Raw genomic sequence first — 19,284 nt, 5'->3', positions numbered from 1 at the left:
AGTATATATACAGTTTTTAAGAGCCAATTAGCAAATTTGCTTTTGGGTCCCACCTAAAGATTTATATATAGCATCATGTAGTAATATAAAGGGATACAGGCCAAGTAAAACCTACAATATACATTGTGCAATTTTGCTGGATATCACACAGTTACATAATTTAAGATATCAAATATATAAAGGTAAAAATTATAAGAGAGAAGTACTTGTTTTGGATTATTTGGAAGTAGTCAGTTTGTTAGCATGAGGGTCTCCTAAATCCTTGACAACTACAATTTTACCCTTTAGGAAGACATAGAATTAAGGGCAGAACTATATAAGTTCCAGCTAATGGGCATATCTGCCAACAGTCCCAATTTTCATGAGGCAGTCCCAGTTTGTGGAAGTAAAAAGGGTAATAACCTGCTAGAAAAGGGGCATGTTGGCACAGGGAATGTGGGTGATGTGAGAAGACTGGGGGGTAAATGTATCAAGCTGAGAGTTTTCCGGCGGGTTTGAAAGACCAATCAGATTATAGCTATCATTTATTCAGCACATTCTACAAAATGATAGCTAGAATCTGATTGGTTGCTATAGGCAACATCTCCACTTTTCAAACCCGCCGGAAAACTCTCAGCTTGATACATTTACCCCTGGGTGTGCTTAGTCCTGACTTTTCAATCAGGAATGTTTAGAGGTGTGGATGGGTAATGGTGTACTGTCATTCACAAGTGGGATTGTGCAGGTGAGTCTAGAAATATGTATGTATTGTATATCATTTAAGAGTATGTATTTGCATTAAACAGTAGAGTTAAAACCACATAACAATTTAACCTAACCTCAGAAAACTAATTCTTATGTTTGCTGCTGCCGCTGTGACGTAAAGTTGAGTTAGACTGGAAGGGGTAAATGCTTAAACTAAGTGATTACACTTTGATATGCTCACACTCCTCTTCTCAATGCCCTGCCCTCCATCCATTTAACCAAAAAGAAAATAAGTCCATTGGTACTGCTATATAACAAAGTTCACTGATCCTGCAGTATAAGTAGATGGGCCACGTGTTTGTGCCGCCCACTTGTGTCGCTTAGCTTAGTCATCCAGCTACCTCGGTGCAACCTTTTGGCCTAAAAACAATATTGTGAGGTGTGAGGTGTTCAGAATAGACTGGAAATTAGTGGAAATGAATGTTATTGAGGTTAATAATAGCGTAGGAGTGAAAAAAAAAAAAAATCTGGATTTTAGCACTTTTTATGCTTTTTTAAAAAAAAAAAAATCAGAACCAAAAACCCTAAATCAGAACCAAAACCTTGAGTGGGGTGTTTTGGCAAAACAAATCAGAACCCAAAACCTCAAGCTAATCAGAACCCAAAACCCAAAACCCTAAAAGTGGCCGGTGCACACCCCTAGTTATGTTTGTATGATTACAAGGGGAGAAATAAATGGGGTAGATGCTGGATCACAGTGAGTCAGTAAAAAACCTCAAAATTATAACGCTTACAACCAGGGCCGGATTAACCATAGGGCTAACGAGGCTACAGCCCAGGGGCCTATGGCATCCAGAGGGCCCTTGAAAGTGTTCACTGCGGTCCTTCTCCGGTGCGCTGTAGTCTCCTTACTGAGGAGATCTCGTGAGTCTCGCTCTCATGAGATCTCCTCAGTAAAGAGTGTACAACTCACTGGAGAAGGAGGTAAGTGCCGGGGGGGGCCTCACGGGGGAATGGAGGCCCCCTTAGCCCAGGGGCCTCCATTCCCTTAATCCGGCCCTGCTTACAACTAGATCCTTTAGCAATGTAGTAGTATTTGTTTGATTTCGCTTATATGTGTATATTGATTATTTCAGGGATGCTCCTCTTCCATTGAATGTATGTTCAGTCATTTTATATAGCATAGTGTATAAAACTGATTATGCAGACACTTTGTGGTTGTATGTAACATTATAGAGTTTATTTCTACCTTGGACCGATGCTGCATTTTAAACTTGCAAATGACGGGTGTGCAGACCTGCTAAGGGATTCCAGGAATAGATTCTTTAGTTCACAACAACAACAACAACTGCATCTAGTGCCCAGAACTTGGCACTTACTACGGTCCCACCTTCCCTCAGGTCTATTTATTTAAAGGTATCCCTGATTACACCGCAGTAGACTGTAACATTTCTAGAGTGCCTGACTTTCAAATAATCATGGAATCACTCATCGTATTTCTGTGCGTCCTCTCTGCTCTCACAGCGACTGGTAAGTCTGTGTTGCAATTATTTGTTTTATAAGCTGAATTCATGTAGCTGTTGGGTTTGTAGTTAGCAAATGTTCTGAAATTGTTTCGAAGTGAGAGATTGTTAGTGCTGTTCTGGGGAGTGTGATAAACCCTCTTCATGATGTGTTCTCCCACACTTATTCGAAACCAACCTAAAACTAGCTTATTAGACACTGCAATTGTTAGCATGATAAAAAATGAAATTGCGGCAGACTCATTAACGTGCGGTTTGACAAATCGCTGGAAAGCCTTTTATATATATATACAGTGCTCCATCTGCAGAACTAAATGATATATAAATTATATATATATATATATATATATATATATATATATATATATATATATATATATATCATTATTGGAAAAGACTACACTGACATCTTCAAGTAAATCCTTGTCCATGCTGGCTTTGTCTGCTGTTCAATCAAAATCTATCTTGCAAAAGGTCTGGATGTAAGACCGAAACGTTGACTATAATATAAAGGAACTGGATTGAAAATAAAGGATAATCTATCTGTTTTAAATGGTGAGTGCCCCCTCTATTTATATATATATATATATATATATATATATATATATATATATATATATATATATATATATATATATATTCCATGCTGAAATGCTTGTCACTCAATTTAATGTAGTCAAACAAACCCCGTCAGCTAGGGGACATTTGTCGTGGTGAAAAACACATTATATATCCAAGGCAGGTGGTACTCAAGGATTTGGTACACGATTGTAGTTGCAAAAGTCTATTTCATTCCCACAAATTCTTCCACCGTTTCAGTTTCAATCTCTCAGGAAACCACAAAACGGCTTTGGAGAAACGGTCAGTCTGGCTCCTACAAATTACTAATAAAAACCCATGAGTGTTCTGTCTCACCGGATTGACTTAACAAGAGTTTTTGATCTTATATAAGACCCAAGCAGATGTCAGAAGTCTCCGGCACGGACTTCAAGAGTCAGGCTTCTGATTTTGATTGTATATCTCTCAAACGATCTATATATCTAAATGCTGTTCAAATTGTGATGATCCTTAAAAAGGTGCTTTGAAAGGTCTTTGGACTATATTATATATGTTACCATCTTAAAAATCCACAATAAACATACGAGACATTAATTATTGGAAGACTTTCCCTATATGTGCTCTGTAGGTGAACTGAGATTATAACAACTAAATGGAATTGGGTCTGATTACTAATTTAAGAAGTCAGAAAACAATTTTTTATTTTTATATTGTATGACTTTGGTGTACTGTGTTTTTTTTTATATATTTCCTCTGAAACTGTGTTTTAAATAAACTGTGTTATATAGATTTTTATGGTGGTATATTTACTTTAGTGAAGGTCTTTTTTTCTCTTTTATTTACTTGTTTAACGTAATCTTTTAAAAGTTGACACATAGCAACTTCTCATAATGAGCAGCGTTGACCCTCTCCCAAGTCCATAAGTGGTGGCTATAATATATTTATATGTATTTGTGAAGATTTTAGTTTATATATAGATATACACCTTTCTCTATTTTGAGTTTGAGAAATGGGGCTAGATTTACTAAACTGCGGGTTTGAAAAAGTGGAGATGTTGCCTATAGTAACCAATCAGATTCCAGTTATCATTTATTTAGTACATTCTACAAAATGACAACTAGAATCTGATTGGTTGCTATAGGCAACATCTCCACTTTTTCAAACCCGCAGTTTAGTAAATATACCCCCTAATATATTAGAGGTCAGTGCCCGCTGATATCAGCTTTGAGTTTGGTGTTATGAGATTTTTGGTTTCAGTTAAGGGTTAACTTTCTTCAGGAACAGCATAACAAAAGAACTGAAGTGAGCGCTATATAAAGACCTATTGCTCGTTCACCCAGGTGACTTAATTAGCTGTGAGAGATCCGCCCCAGAGTTATGTGTGGGCCGTTCAGGGGAGGGCTGGCAAATTTTAGCCCGTGGGGCAAGTCTGGACTCAGCAGCCTATTTTCAATGAAAAAAAAATCAGGTGGCCCAGTGACCCAGCCCAAGTTAGCCCACTATGGGACTGGCCCAGGGGGCAGTTGCCCCCTTGCCCCCCAGCCCAGCCTGCCCCTGGAGCCGTTCAATAATACACAAAGAAGAAGTGTTAAAGATATATCGTGAATAGAAAATTGAGACCTAGCAGTAATGCATGAAGTGAGAGTCCCGTGCAAAAAAAAATACTATTTAACTATTTAACTTAGTATAGTCATACATAGAAAACAGCGCTGTGGAGCACTTATAGGAAAAAATAATACAAATTTTAAATCAAATACAAAAAAAATAAATATCAAACACCATCTAGACTGAGTTTCACTGTTAAAGTAAACTGGTCACAATTATAAATCTAAAAAAGAAGTTTATTCAATGATCAAAACATACATCTAAATGAAAACATAAATTTAAAAAATAAATATAGAAAAATATGAATAAAAAATAATATAAAACAATGATAGCGATTAAACCACTATTATAATCATACTTCAAGGTCTCAAAATTTAATCTATACATCTATATGTGTGTGTTTTTGTATAAGTATATTTAGATTAAATGATATATATTTTATTGAATCATCTGCTTCTGTATGCTATAGCATACTATTTATTAGTGGTGTTTTGCATTTTCTAAGTTACGTGCTAATATTAATTATTTATTAGAGGTGGTTTGCATTTTCTAAGTTACATGCCCGTATTTAGGTACCTTCTGCGCAGTTCCTCTTTTTTCTGTTTCTCCGATATGGTATTAATGGAGGATTGACACTTCTCCTACGAACAAGCTGCATTTGGTACCTTCTATGATATCTGTATTTCTATATGTAGTATCTACATTTAGCGCCAGAGACTAAGTTTGTATATCTTGTGCAAATCTACCTAAATTGTCCACAGTCACATATGCAAAATGTTGAAGACAAATAAAAGTCACTTTAATAATACAGTATGTGCTTTTTCCCCACATGACTCTTAAATATTACTGGCAAACCAAACCATTTAATATTCTATACCTTGCTAGCATCTCTCCATAGAAACATAGAATTTGATGACAGATAAGAACTACTTGGCCCGTCTAGTCTAGACGCCCATTTCTTGACCTATGGCAACCGCAAACCCTGTTTGATCATCATTTCTTTGTAAGGATATCCTTATGTCTATCACAAGCATGTTTAAATTGCTGTACTGTATTAGCCCCTACCACCTCTCATGGGAGGCTATTCCACTTATCCACTACCCTCTCTGTCTCTGAACCTATTTCCCCCTAGTGTCAGTACAACTGCAAAAAACCTGCAAAAAAACCATTCAAGGGTCACTGAGCAAGTACATCTATCTATCTCTATCTCTATATGTCTATATCTATATCTATATCTATATCTAGGGGCCCCGGTGCACTGCTTTGCCCGGGGGTCCATAATGTTGTTAAGATGGCCCTGCATGCGCTCTAGGACTTTCAATACTTGCCGGATTATCCATACCACATCTGGAGAACTCAAACAACGTGCAGCAAAGACCAGGAGGAATATCAAAGGACCGGAACACCCGGAGAATATACCTGAGAGAAGGGTAAGTGCACTTCTCTATCCTCCTATTGCCACAACACGGTTTACATTCTTTGGAATTTTGCTATCAGTTTTTGATACATGGGACTTTAGTCCATTTATACGCATCTCCACTACATGGCAAACTTTTTAAGGACCGCCCGCCAACCAGCCTCTACTACTCACCCGTGTATTACTTATCAAGTCATCTGCTCTACATCTACTGAACTATAGCGGATACATTACACTGGGTTTATAGGATTTATATCCAACTAGCCTATACCGTCTGCCGGTGTATTACCTATCAAGCCATCTGCTCTTTAACTACTGGACTATAGCAGATACACTATACCGTGTTCAAAGGACCTATATCGCACTGACTAATTATTTTTATGAATCCTCTCTATTCCAGTTTGAGAAATTGTCTGCTTATTGTCTGATTATTATATCGTTGCTGATATTCATGCTTCATGTTCTGATTGAACTAATCATATACAGAAAGCCGGCTGGCTCTATTGATATAAGGCATTTACAATTCCGTTATTTAGCAGTTTTCAAGACTTTACTTATGGACTTTTATCATATTGATTAGAATCTGCATGATAAATCTGTATATCTGTCTGATATATTGTCCACTTACCTATTGAACTTATAATTCCTGTTTACCTTTTATTTCAAGATTTAATAAAAACAAATATGTCGGCTGGCCTATTTGTTACAATATATTGATTGCTTTTAGTATCTCATTACTTATGTATATGGTTCCTCTACGCACACCATTTTGAAATTATTTTCCCTTTCAATCCCTTTTTCCCTTCCCGCGCCAGGGAATCCGATTACTATTACCTCTAAGGGGTTTGGGACCATTCCCCTACACACTATTCCCCCTGGCTGCAAATACATTCTTTTTGGGAAGCACAGAATCTCCACCTTTCTTTGTGTATCTTTGTGCTTTGGAACCACAGCGATCACATCGGAGAATCATTATCGATAGCGACAATACGAACATTACAATTTGCGGGATCGTGGAGTGACGCCATATTACTCAAAGATTTGCAAAACCTGCAGATTTCAATCTACCAACAAAGGGTGGAGACGCAAACTATACACAGACGTAACATAATTTAAACAGCATTTTTCTTGTACGGGATCTCACTTCAGAGAGAAATAAGACCCCAAGTAGTTTCTCAGAACATAAGAGGAGGCTAATCACCACACACCATCAGTGGGTTTCACCTCTATACTGTAGGATTTACTATCCAGGTTTGGAGGTGAATACTGACAACGGTGCGTGGCAAAGGGTGGTAGTTTGACAACTGCAAAGAAAAATGGCTGATTAGTAAATTTTTGATACCACGTGTACTCATTCCCCTCTTTTTCCATGTTGTGTTACTTTCCAATTGCAGGTTTTTCACTCACATGCAGAGAGAGATATACTCACCACACCACCGATGACTTTGTAGTGATTAATGCCCAACCTTTCAGAGAAATCGTAAAGTGCCCCCCAAATCATGCCTGCGGTACGACCTATACAGATGACGGTATGTAATGCAAAGTCTGTGACTTAAATTTTCTCTGGAAACTGCGAAATATCATTTTATTTAATTAAGTGAATCTGCTGATTTGAAATTTAAGGTGCAAATACGGATGAAGAAGGCGGTACCTTGACGTCAGTACATCACAATGTTAATGCATTGCAAGTTCACATTATGATACATTAACATAACTGTCTAAGTCAACCCTATTTTATTTCATTTAGTACCTGTAGTAGCCACTTGTCATTCCTCTTACCACAAAGTCATTCATTTATAAATCCAATCCCATTTAACAAAAAAATGTTAAAAAAAAATGGCTAGCGTGTCCATCTCTCCCACCACACTACATAAATCATCATCAATTTATTTATATAGCGTCACTAATTCCACAGCGCTGTACAGAGAACTCATTCACATCAGTCTCTGCCTGATTGGAGCTTACAATCTAAATCCCCTAACATACACACACACACAGACCGAGAGAGACTAAGGGAAATTTAATAGCAGCCAACCAGTATGTTTTCTGAGTATGGGAGGAAACCCATGCAAGCTCCACACAGATAAGGCCATGGTCGGGAATCAAACTCATGACCCCAGTGCTGTGAAGCAGAAGCGCTATCCACTAAGACACCATGCTGCCCATATATAACCCCGGAGAGGGACAAACAGCATGGGTGAACGCCTACAAAAGCACAAAGCAGCACCAGGAAAACGTAATGCTGTTTTTTTGGAGGGGCGGGGGGTGGGGGGGGGGTGTAAGTACTGCATGCAAAAAAAATTACCTGGGGCTTAACACTGTGGGAAACCTCTGCAGTGCATTGCCATTTTGAAAGCACCACAGTGTCTTACATAAAAGACAAGGAGATTCAATTCAATGCTTACTACTATAAAGCACCTTTTAGTAATAGTTATTGGGAACTAGGCTTATTGTGGTACACATTACAGACAATGATTTATATGCTTTATTCATTTGTTGTATTCAGTGCAAGATGCAAAGAGGTGCAATATATCTATAGTCATATAGTCATAGCGTTCTGTCTATGACTTGCCCCCCGTCACTCACTCATAGGTCTGGCATTTCACCAAAGTTAAAGCATTGTACATTGTGTGTGTGTGTGTGTGTGTGTGTGTGTGTGTGTGTGTGTGTGTGTGTGTGTGTGTGTGTATGTGTGTGTGTGGTTGTAGAGGGCGGGAGTCTTAATAATAGTAGTTGAGAAGATAGAGGGCACTGAAAATTAAATTCACACAGATTGAATCAGGCAGCCTGAAATGATGGCTAAAAATTTAAAAGATAGTATTGTAAGGGTAGATATCCTCTGCCACACAGGAGAGGAAAAGGAAGACCCAGTAGAAAGAAACCTCTGAATGACATTGTGTGATTCCTATTTCTGGGACGTAGTGAAGGGAAAGTATGGAGAGCACATAGAATAGGCCAGGCCAAGTCTAAACGGAATGTGAAAAGTGCATGTAAATGGTAAATCGGTAAATAGAAGTAATAGGTTTGATTGTAGCTCAGTGGTTAGCACTTCTGCCTCACAGCACTGGGGTCATGAGTTTGATTCCCGACCCTCTCCTTATCTGTGTGGAGATTGTATGTTCTCCCCGTGTTTGCATGGGTTTGCTCCGGTTTCCTCCCACACTCCAAAAACATACTAGTAGGTTAATTGGCTGCTATCATATTGACCCTAGTCTCTGTCTGTCCGTCTGTGTGTGTGTGTGTGTGCGTGTGTGTGTGTGTATGTTTGGGAATTTAGACTGTAAGCTCCAAAGGGGCAGGGACTGATGTGAGTGAGTTCTCTGTGCAGCGCTGTGGAATCAGTGGGGCTATATAAATAAATAATAATGATGATGAAGTTTTCTATGATTAACCACTGTCCCTTTTGGCTGGCCTATCGGAAGTTATATCTTTTATCATTGATGTTCCTAGTTAACTGTGTTTTTTTGAATGTGCTACTGTTATAAATAAATTAAAGATTAAAAAAAAGAACCTTGCATTTTATCAAAAGGTTCATTAGAAATCCAGTGTTCCCCTAAATATACCAATATTTACATCTCTTTCTTATCACTAGCAAAAATGATAAAAGTAACAACAAATTTAACATTTCTAGCATTATATGTAATAAATCCCTACTAGATATTATATATATATATATATATATATATATATATATATATATATATATATATATATATGTTAATTGACTGCGATCAAATTGATTTACAATAGCCTAACTTTACTAATAATATACTTTTCAAACAGGTGATGACTTTCAATCCCTTTTCACGACATGTGTACCTGTAAATCACTGCAATATGATGGGGAGCCTTAGCACTATAAATAAAAAGGGGAAGAAGAGCGTTTCCTGCTGTTATAGGAATAACTGTGATCCACCTAATCCTACAAGTAAGTGTTTCAATTTTACTCCCTTGTTCTAACCTAGAATTATAGATTTATTTTTTTTAATGCACGTTTTTATAGATTTTCATTTTTTTTTTTTTAACAAAATACTACTATATAAATAATACCCGTATATTTGGTCAGCTGTGTTTGCGGAGTAGTGAGGTCATTTGTGTCACATGTCTCATTATGAAAGTGTTCAGTGATGAAATGTATAACTGTAAGTGAAGGTCAAACACCCGGTCACCTCATTCAAGCTCTGTTCAAACAATGCCCCCCCCAACTGAGTTCTGTGACCTGTTGTCTGGAGCTTTTATAGGGTCATGAACAGATATCACATTAATGCCTATCATCCTCCTCATCATCATTTATTTATATAGCGCCAACATATTCCGTAGCCCTTAATGCCTATTTGTTGTATTCAGAGCAGGATGCAGGCAGGTGCAAAATATTTTCTGTAGGTAGCGTTCTGTCTATGACTTGCCTCTATCACTTACTCATAGGTCTTGCATTTCACCAAAGTGCCCCAGATGTCTTCCAAAATCCTGGCACTAACCCAACAGGTCTGAGACTGATTATCTGGCAGAAAAAAACAAAACAAAAGAAATAATAGTAACATGTTCAAGAGCTTGTTGCTATTGGAGCCACATCCTTGTGTGTCATCTTGCCGATTTCACCCATGTGACATTGGCTACTTGTTAATTATATGAGCAGGGGCGCACGAAGGGGGGGTTTCTGGTTCTCCAGAAACCCCTCCCCTCTGCCAATGAACGGCCATGTACAGCAGCCGCGGCGCTGTCAAAGAAGCGTCCGCGGCAGTGCTGTATTGTAGAACACTGCGGCGGACGCTTCTTTGACAGCACCGCAGCTGATGTCCAATTCAGAATCGCCGAAATGGAGCTGCTCTCTTTCTCGCTCTCTCTCTATATTTTTTTTTTTTGGGGGGGAAACCCCCCTTAAAAACCCTGCGTTTGCCCCTGATGGGAATTGCTGCTCCGCTTCTTTCCCTTGAAGCACTGTTTTCAAGTCCCCGACCTTAACTCAATGAGTAACTCATCATATCAGCCAGACAGTGGAAGATTTGCAAACAACAGTTCAAGTGGAAGTTGCGATGAGCTACAGTGGAGTCCGTATAATTAACAAGTGTCAAAAGAAAAACAAAACTTTATTTTAAAATTCCTGGTATTTTTAATTCTCTTCCTCTTACCAATGAGAATCGGCTAGTGATCACAAAGGCTTCCATTGAATGCCCTGAGCCAGCATCAGGCAAACCAAGTACTATAGTAGTATTTATCATGACCTACGCAGCGGCATCATCCACAATTACAGCACTGATTCTACGGGATGTGGACCCAAGGCAGTCAATAGGAGTATGACTCTGGGGCCACATTCCCCTCTGTCCCTGGCCCAGCTTGTCCCTGACTGGGGGCTGTAATACTGGGTGTATAGTAGAGATACTATGTATCCTCCTGTATTAGTGAAGAAGATTGTAAGGAACTACTTTGACATTTGCACCTCCGACCACTAGAGGTCTCTGTATTTGTAAACTTGCCCTTAGATTTGCCCGTATCCAAGATGGCCAGTTTGGCATCAAAGAGAAACCATCTTGGATCCTGTTTCCTGTCTTGGCCTATAAATGGCACTTCCTGGTTCAGACATGTGCTTGAGTATTCTGCTTGCTCAGCTCCTGCTACTTGCTACTCTACCTTGCATCTGTAACTACCTGCTTGTGTACCGACCCGGCAAATGTCTGACTAACGTCTTGTGTACCGACCTGGCAAGTCTGACTACTCGCGTGTGTACCGATAATGTATAGAGATGAAAAAAAACATCAGCGCTAAATAGGATAGCTGCCGCTAATTATACTAAAGATAGAATCCACCTAATTTCTATAATATAACATATAGCAAAGTAAAGTATAACATACGGCGCTAAACTTTTGCTCATAAAAATATATACAATGTAATAGAGTCCAGAGTTATCCAGAGTCCATACCATAAATTAATCCAGGAATTGATCAAATAATCCACCTAGATATATGTTCACTGAATTCTCAAGTTCTTCTCCCATATACTGAAAATAACTACCAGAACTTGTAGGGATAAAGTCCTGTTGGTATTATTATCCTCAAAACAAAGAAATAACATGTATCAGAATGAATCAAGTGGTATTCCCCTTATTCAGGCACACCTCATGTGTTTAATTCTAACTTAAAAGGTTTTTAGTGAAGTCAGAAAGACCCCTCCACGTGGTTTTATAGTGGGTCATGCAGGAAAATGTGACTAAAAGCATGTATTCACACCGTAATTTTAATTTACACGATTAATGGTGTAATTCGCCACATATCATCGTAACTGGTCTGTTTGTATCACATAGATACTTCTTCTGTGGATTTTCTCTCATATAATTCTCAAGATGGAGAGATTTCAACAAAACAGGGAAGATAAAAAGGATATATAGTGTTTTATCCTTTAATACAAACAGCTACCAATATTGCAATGCAAAGTACAAATAATTAAAAAGGACAGAGTCCAATCCACAAACAGCGTATATAGATAGATGCAAGTCCGCCTCCCAGAGCTCCGGAGTACAATCAGCATGTGTTTTATCCACGGGCATATCTCCTCTCCGCGAGATGAAAATATCAGCTCTGTAAAGGTGGCACTTGTCCCCGTGTATCCAACGCCTTTCGACCTCACCCGAACCGTCTTTATCAAGGCTTCTTGATAAAGACCATTCGGGTGAGGTCGAAACGCGATATTTTCATCTCGCGGAGAGGAGATATGCCCGTGGATAAAATACATGCTGATTGTACTCCGGAGCTCTGGTAAACCACTTGCCATATCCACTGGCTAGTACATAGAGTGAACATAGAACATAGACTTCATCTGTCTCTATTGACGGCCGGCCCATCTTGACAACGTCTGGTTTAGATAGTCAAGTTTGTGATGGGGCAGAAGGGACCAAAGATGGCAGGAGCATTAGCACAGGTAATATACAGGCTACAAGAAAGTGAATATAATGGTCTAGGAAAAGGATTAAATTTGCAAAACAAACGCTTTAAAATAAAACAAGGAAAAAAAGGTCAAGTTTTCATCACCATAAGCCAATTTAATATTATGTTGAATTACCGATATAATGCTATAGAGAAATACCCCTTACCAAATGTCAAGATGAGTCATTTCACTCCACAGGAAATAAAGTACTGTGACCACTGGTCACGGAACTCCTCTGTGGCTTCTAATATCCATTTATTCTACAGCAGGGGTACATTATATCAATGAGATTATTATATGCTGAAAATTAAAATATACAATTAGTACCATTAATTGTGTGTCCTTGTTATTCTCCATGGAAGCAGATACCAAGGATTCAATCCTCTGGAAAGTACAGAGGGCCAACCTTTCTTCCCCCAGGTGTCTTCTGGCTTCCCGTAAGGTGTGAAAATTAACATATCACAAAACAAATATAATAGAACAATATAGTGGGGAGTGGGGGGGGGGGCTTGATTGCCTTGAAGCTGATTAAGGACACACAAGTAATATCAATACTTTATTTTCTTTTTCTTGACATCGGATACCAATTGGTAATACACAAGCAGTTACTACGGGTTGGGTACGTCTTAACGGTGACGAGAACCCCGACAGGCTTGACACCTACCAAAAAATTTTTGTCAACTCGGAATTAATTTTGTAGGTGTCAAGTGTGTCGTGGTTCTCATCACCGTTAAGACGATTACCGGTTACTTAACAGGAGGTTTCCTTACACAAAATAACCCCCCAAATAATTTATTTTGTACACTGCAGCACTAAGCTTTCTTCTACCTCAGCTTGCATCTGCTGATGTTGACTATCAATACGTTAAAATTTGGAGAATGTATGCACAGAGGACCATCCTGCTGAAAAATTCTTTAGTAGTGACGAATTGTTTTACCACTACTAAAATGTTGTCACAGTTCTAGTTGAATGGGCCTTAAAAGAATCTGGAACGTCTTCTTTCTTGACCTTGTAAGCCTCCTGGTTACAATATTGAATAGAGATGTGCGCTGTCCCTCGTGTTTCGGTTTCGAAACCGGTGTCAGTTCTAACCCAACTTCGTAATTCGGCTCTGCTACAGCTTTTGTCGAACAAACGCAAAATGTTTTGGTTTAATCTGTGTAAAGTGTATTTAAGATTGAAATTAAAAGCAATTGATCGGCAAACTGTTGTAGCTGACTATTCTCTACAGGACCGCTTTACAATAATGACATAATTCTACTGCTTTCCTATGTTTCTGGTTTACCCTTGATGCTATTTTATGAGCAGAGCACCACAGCTAACCTCCTCTTTACACACAAAACAAGGGAGGACTATATATATAGAACGCGTTTTGCAAAAAAAAAAAGGTTCTTCTGCGCAATGTGCTTGCAGCTTTGAATTTGCTGACAGAATTGCTGCTAAAAAGACCACCTTCAAATCCCTTGGTGGCAGAGGATGGTGAAATACTGGTCCTAATTTTTTGCTACCTGTATGAATCTTTTGACAAACTTTTCTGCAGCAAATTTCCTATTTAGTAAAACCTTAAGGCAGAGATCTGTACTTTAAGTGTGTTCACTGCTAAACCATTATGCAATCCATCTCCCCCAGAACATAATTGATAGGGGAACTACTTGATGTTATGTTCATCCAAAGTACATCAGATTCTGAAAATGTTCCAAGCTGCATAGTACAACTTAGAGGTAGACAGTTTTCTGGCCTCCGCATGAGTGGAGATCTCCCTGGTGATAGGTGCATAAATCATTTTTTTATCACTTACAGCATTTGGACACTCCAACATTACTTCTCCATGGGGAAGCCAATCTGCCCAGGAGACCTGTGTGCCATCTACCCTTCTGTCTAGCACTGCTTATACAACACTTGGTGCTTGAGGTGCCTTCCTCTACTTGGCAAGTGGGTGCCTTTTCTGCAGGTCAGCCCCTATCAATAAGAAAAACAACTGCTACTTGACTCTGACTGTCCAAAAAGATAGGAAATAAAATATCTGAAGGCAGGAGAAGTGGCCTTATGTTTCTTCTGGAGGTGTTCTCTTTCCCTGTACTTACTTAAGTTGAAAGGAAGATTAGCCCCTTGGTATCCGCTGCCATGGAGGGTAACATGGAAATATATATATATAGTGACAGGAATAGATTTAGAGGTAACAACCTTTTGTTTAATGGCTGTACTTTAGTAGGTACAAAGAAAACAACAATCAAAGAAAGCCACAAACACCTAACCCCCATTTAGCGCACTATCTCACTTCTTGGCCCCTCTCTAAACAGTAGCTAAACACACAACTATCCTCAACAGAATCAAACAGTAGCTGAGGCTCCCTCCTCAGTCAATCATTGTGGTCGCTATCTCTTTTCTCTTTCTTTAAGAAACATAGGACTCTACTGGGACAGACCCCTCGTCCATCCCCAAGTGGTCCTTTGTCTGGGCTTGCGATTTCTCTCTCTGTCTTTTTGTAGCAAAAGAATCTGGTGTCTGGTGGAATCCAACTCAACAGACACGTTGTTGTGTCCAACTGATCCTCTATATGGACTTACAGCTTGCATTTCTCCATATATATAAAGTTCAGGTATCTGAGATTATTCTCTGGCAGTTTAAATACGCTTCTCTTGGTTCATAACTCTTGGCCATCTCTAACTGGTCCTGCTCAAGCTTTCCTGCCTCTTGCAGAACACCACAGCTCATCACTAAGCTCCTTACTGAGCGTTCTCCTTAGCTCCTAGTCGAGCCTTCTGAGTTTTCTGCTGGGTTGCAGATATGTGTGGTCACACCTGTTTTCAAACCTGTTGAGGCAGATCTTAATTTACATGGCATGAAAGGATTGCAAACTCGAGGCACCTAGCTTTCAGCCATTGAGATGACTTGTTTACCTTGTTAGGATATTGATACTGCCTCTTTAACTCTGGTGAGCATGTGTCACTGACTGTGTATGTTCTCATTATCTCTTCAGCTGTGGTGAGCATGTCATTGCACTCCTGTCTCGTTAATTTAAGGTGTGCTTCTCTCCTGACATGATTGGATCCTTGGGGGTATATTTACTAAGCTGCAGGTTTGAAAAAGTGGAGATGTTGCCTATAGTAACCAATCAGATTCTAGATGTTATTTTGTAGAATGTACTAAATAAATGATTACTAGAATCTGATTGATTGCTATAGGCAACATCTCCACTTTTTCAAACCTGCAGCTCAGTAAATATACCCCCTGGCGTTTTAAACCCCCTCCTGTGCTATGCAATCTTTGTCAGTTCCTCTGGATTCCTGAACAACTTGCTCTCTGAGATTCTTCAGTTACCAGTTTCTGCTTCAACTCTGACTCTATAAATTGGCAAACAGCACTAGTACTTCAACTCAGCTTACTTTGAATTCATCTGTGAGTACTGCAGCTTGATCATAGAACTGCTTATATGAAACAATTGTCTGCTGGCTGGAAAAGATATCTTTCTACATCGCTGCCTGCTGATGCTGCAATGAGGGGCCATGGGCTCCTCTCAGTTGTGCTTGGACTTTTGTTGCCTTCATGTGATCAGGAATATATGGATATCCTCCATTACCAAGATTGCATCTGTGAGTACTATTGTCTACTATCACAACTGTTATTATACACTTTGAAGTACTACAGAATACTAGTGTCTCTGAAGATCTTTAACTACTGCAACTTTTTGAGACTACTATTATTAGAAAGTTTTTCTGTGCTCATTAATCAGTTGCAAGCTGTGTTTCCTCTGAATCTGATCATTGGTTACTCTGGTATGTTTTGTCCATATTCAAAATAAATTCATAGTTGTTTGAACTTCTCTTATACCTCTATCCTGCCTTGAATTACCTAACATACTTATTGTAAACTACATGTTCACCACATGAAATTAAATATATATAGATGTATTACAGTGAGACATACATATTGCATGTTCCTATTTTTATCTTTTGCAGTATTTGGTAACAACAATCAGACAAATGGAGTGAACTGCACAGCGTGCAATGGAGGTGCTTCTTCTACCTGGTGTAACAGTGAGGACACCATGCAATGTAATGGAAATGAAACTCGTTGCCTTCTCATGATTCGCTTTTTTGGTAATTGCAATTTTTGTGACTTGTGTACCATCCACAGTGTCACATAAATGAAACAAAACAGCACTATCTATAGTATTCAGTAACATACACTGTGGTCACTTATAACCCAGCTTTGTCATCAGGAGTGTTATTATTCACAGTTTTCTTCCATGAGAACAGCAGGATAGATCATCTTCCTGTACAGGCGCGGTAGTGTGAAGGTAGAATATTCTCATCTATGCTGCGAGGACATATAACAACAGGATAGATACAGCTAATGTAAGGAGATTAGGAAGGATGGAATAATGGGTTCATCATGTGGTCAATTACCACATCCACCAAGATCATCCACCAAGATCATCCACCCAGATCACAGAAGCCCCAGAAATATTAGATTCTCAGTTCCACATTTTTTTTATGGCCTCTCCTGTTGTCTCTTTTATTCGTCAATGTCTACCCACTGTCTTCCAAACCTAGGGCCTGTTTCATTAAGGATCTTAACTTAAGAAACTTCTTATTTCAGTCTCCTGGACAAAACCATGTTACAATGCAAGGGGTGCAAATTAGTATTCTGTTTTGCACATAAGTTAAATACTGACTGTTTTTTCATGTAGCACACAAATATCAACTTTAAATTTCAGTGTACAAATAAGCTATCAAGTATTTGTGTTCTACATGAAAAAACAGTCAGTATTTAACTTATGTGCAAAACAGAATACTAATTTGCACCCCTTGCATTGTAACATGGTTTTGTCCAGGAGACTTAAGAAGTTTCTTAACTTAAGATCCTTAATGAATCAGACCCAATAAGTTGATTTTTGCCAAGGACCTATTGGTGTCATAAAGCAACCCTTCCTGTCACCCCCACACCATCTTTTCACCCTAATCTCCCAGCTTTTACTTCCCTTGCCTCCGATCACTTACACCCTTTATAATTTCGCTGTCTCGCCCCTGCACAGCAATGACAAAGTCCTTTTTGTTCTGTTCTGCTACTGTGTAGAACAAGGCCGTCCAACTGAGGGACCTTCAAAGAGTTTTTGTTGGCCCACCTTCTAGGGAAAGATCCATAGGCTGTATGACATATTATTTTTATTATTAGTCAAATTTATATTAAAAAAGAATTGCGCTCATTACTATACATGCCTGGATCATTATTAATAAATATTCAATATTAATATTAATAATAGTAGTCAGTCTGCAGGTACATAGTTATAGTATATGTATATGGGTCTCCTACTGAAAATACATACAAATATAGATTATTGATGAGCGTATAGAAAATGTATATCAGAGAGAAATGTATTCTGGGGACCAAGCTTACTGAACCCCTTACACTGCTTACATCTATTGTCGTAGTTTTTTCGTCCTAAGCAAATATTATTGTTTAATAAATCTAATTTGTGATAAGCAATTACTTAGCGCACTTTTTTTTATTTATCTATTTTAAATAATTTGCAATTATTCTTCACTGTTTCTAATTATGTTTATTCTTAACAGCTGAGCGAGGATGTGCCACTGAGAGTATCTGTTCTTTTGGCACAGAGTTGATGTCAGACGGATCAACAACGAAATATTTTTGTACCAGTGCAAGTGGAGATTTTAGCGCAACAATCCGCAGAAGTTTTGATCTTCACATTAGTCTGTTCTTTTCTTCTATTGTTGCTCTTGCACCTGTTATAATTGTATATTTTTAAAACAGAGATGTGCAATCATTGAACACACATCTTCAAATTCTCTAAAATGTTTAAAACTGTTAAACATTTTCCAAAAAAATTTTGCTGTTTTTTGTTCTGTTTTAAAAAAAAAAATGTATTTAGCACTATTTAAGGTTAAAGAGATTGATGATTATGAATGAGAACGTTCTAAAGAGATATCACTCTTAAGAATGTAGGACTGACTATAAATATGTTTTATAACATGGAGATGTGCCTGACCTAAGTAAAATTAGAATTCAATCAGCTCTAGCAAATCCAAGTACAGAAACTCATCAATGGAATGTCTTTGCATTTTGAAATTTTGATCTGAAAGAAGTGTAGTCTTCTATAGCTATATACTCAGTAGCCACTTTATTAGTTACTCCTGCTCATTATTAAAATCATAAAAATATGGTCAAGAAGTTCCGTTGTTGTTCAGATCAAACACCACAATAGGGAAGAAATGGGATCTAAGTGACTTTAACTGTGGAATAATTGTTTGTGTCAGATAGGTGGTTTGAGTGTCTAAGAAACTGCGGACCTCCTGGGGTTTTCATGCACAACAGTCTCTAGAGTTTACAGAGAATGGTGTGCAAAACAAAAAACATCCAGTTAGCGGCGGTTCTGTGGGCGACTTGGAATGGTACCCAAATTGCATACACTTAGTATGTGCCCATCTCAGTGGCGTCCCAGCCGTCTCCATGACGACCGGGATGTCACTTCCGGCTTCTCTGCCCGACCATTGCCTGGGCAACGGCCGGACGCCGAAATTAATAGTTATCGCACCCTGAAAATACTGTGCAGCCG

General features: G+C 38.6%; 1 protein-coding gene across 3 annotated transcripts in view; it reads left to right on the top strand.

Annotated features, from left to right (window-relative positions):
* The first annotated feature begins 2,154 nt into the window (after positions 1-2,154).
* Positions 2,155-19,284, top strand: part of LOC142107658 (phospholipase A2 inhibitor NAI-like) — a 48,497-nt gene continuing 31,367 nt past the window's right edge. For all 3 annotated transcript variants that reach the window (XR_012679993.1, XR_012679992.1, XM_075191222.1), the window contains exon 1: positions 2,155-2,214. Coding sequence is in view for 1 of the 3 variants with exons in the window: in XM_075191222.1 (XP_075047323.1) it covers positions 2,163-2,214 (52 nt within the window). In the remaining 2 variants the exon portion in view is untranslated. The remainder of the gene's footprint in view (positions 2,215-19,284) is intronic.

This window comes from Mixophyes fleayi, chromosome 11, assembly GCF_038048845.1.
Source record: "Mixophyes fleayi isolate aMixFle1 chromosome 11, aMixFle1.hap1, whole genome shotgun sequence".
NCBI classification, from domain to species: Eukaryota; Metazoa; Chordata; class Amphibia; order Anura; family Limnodynastidae; genus Mixophyes; species Mixophyes fleayi.
The sequence above is the reverse complement of the archived record's forward strand: the minus strand, read 5'-3'. Positions and strand labels throughout refer to the sequence as shown.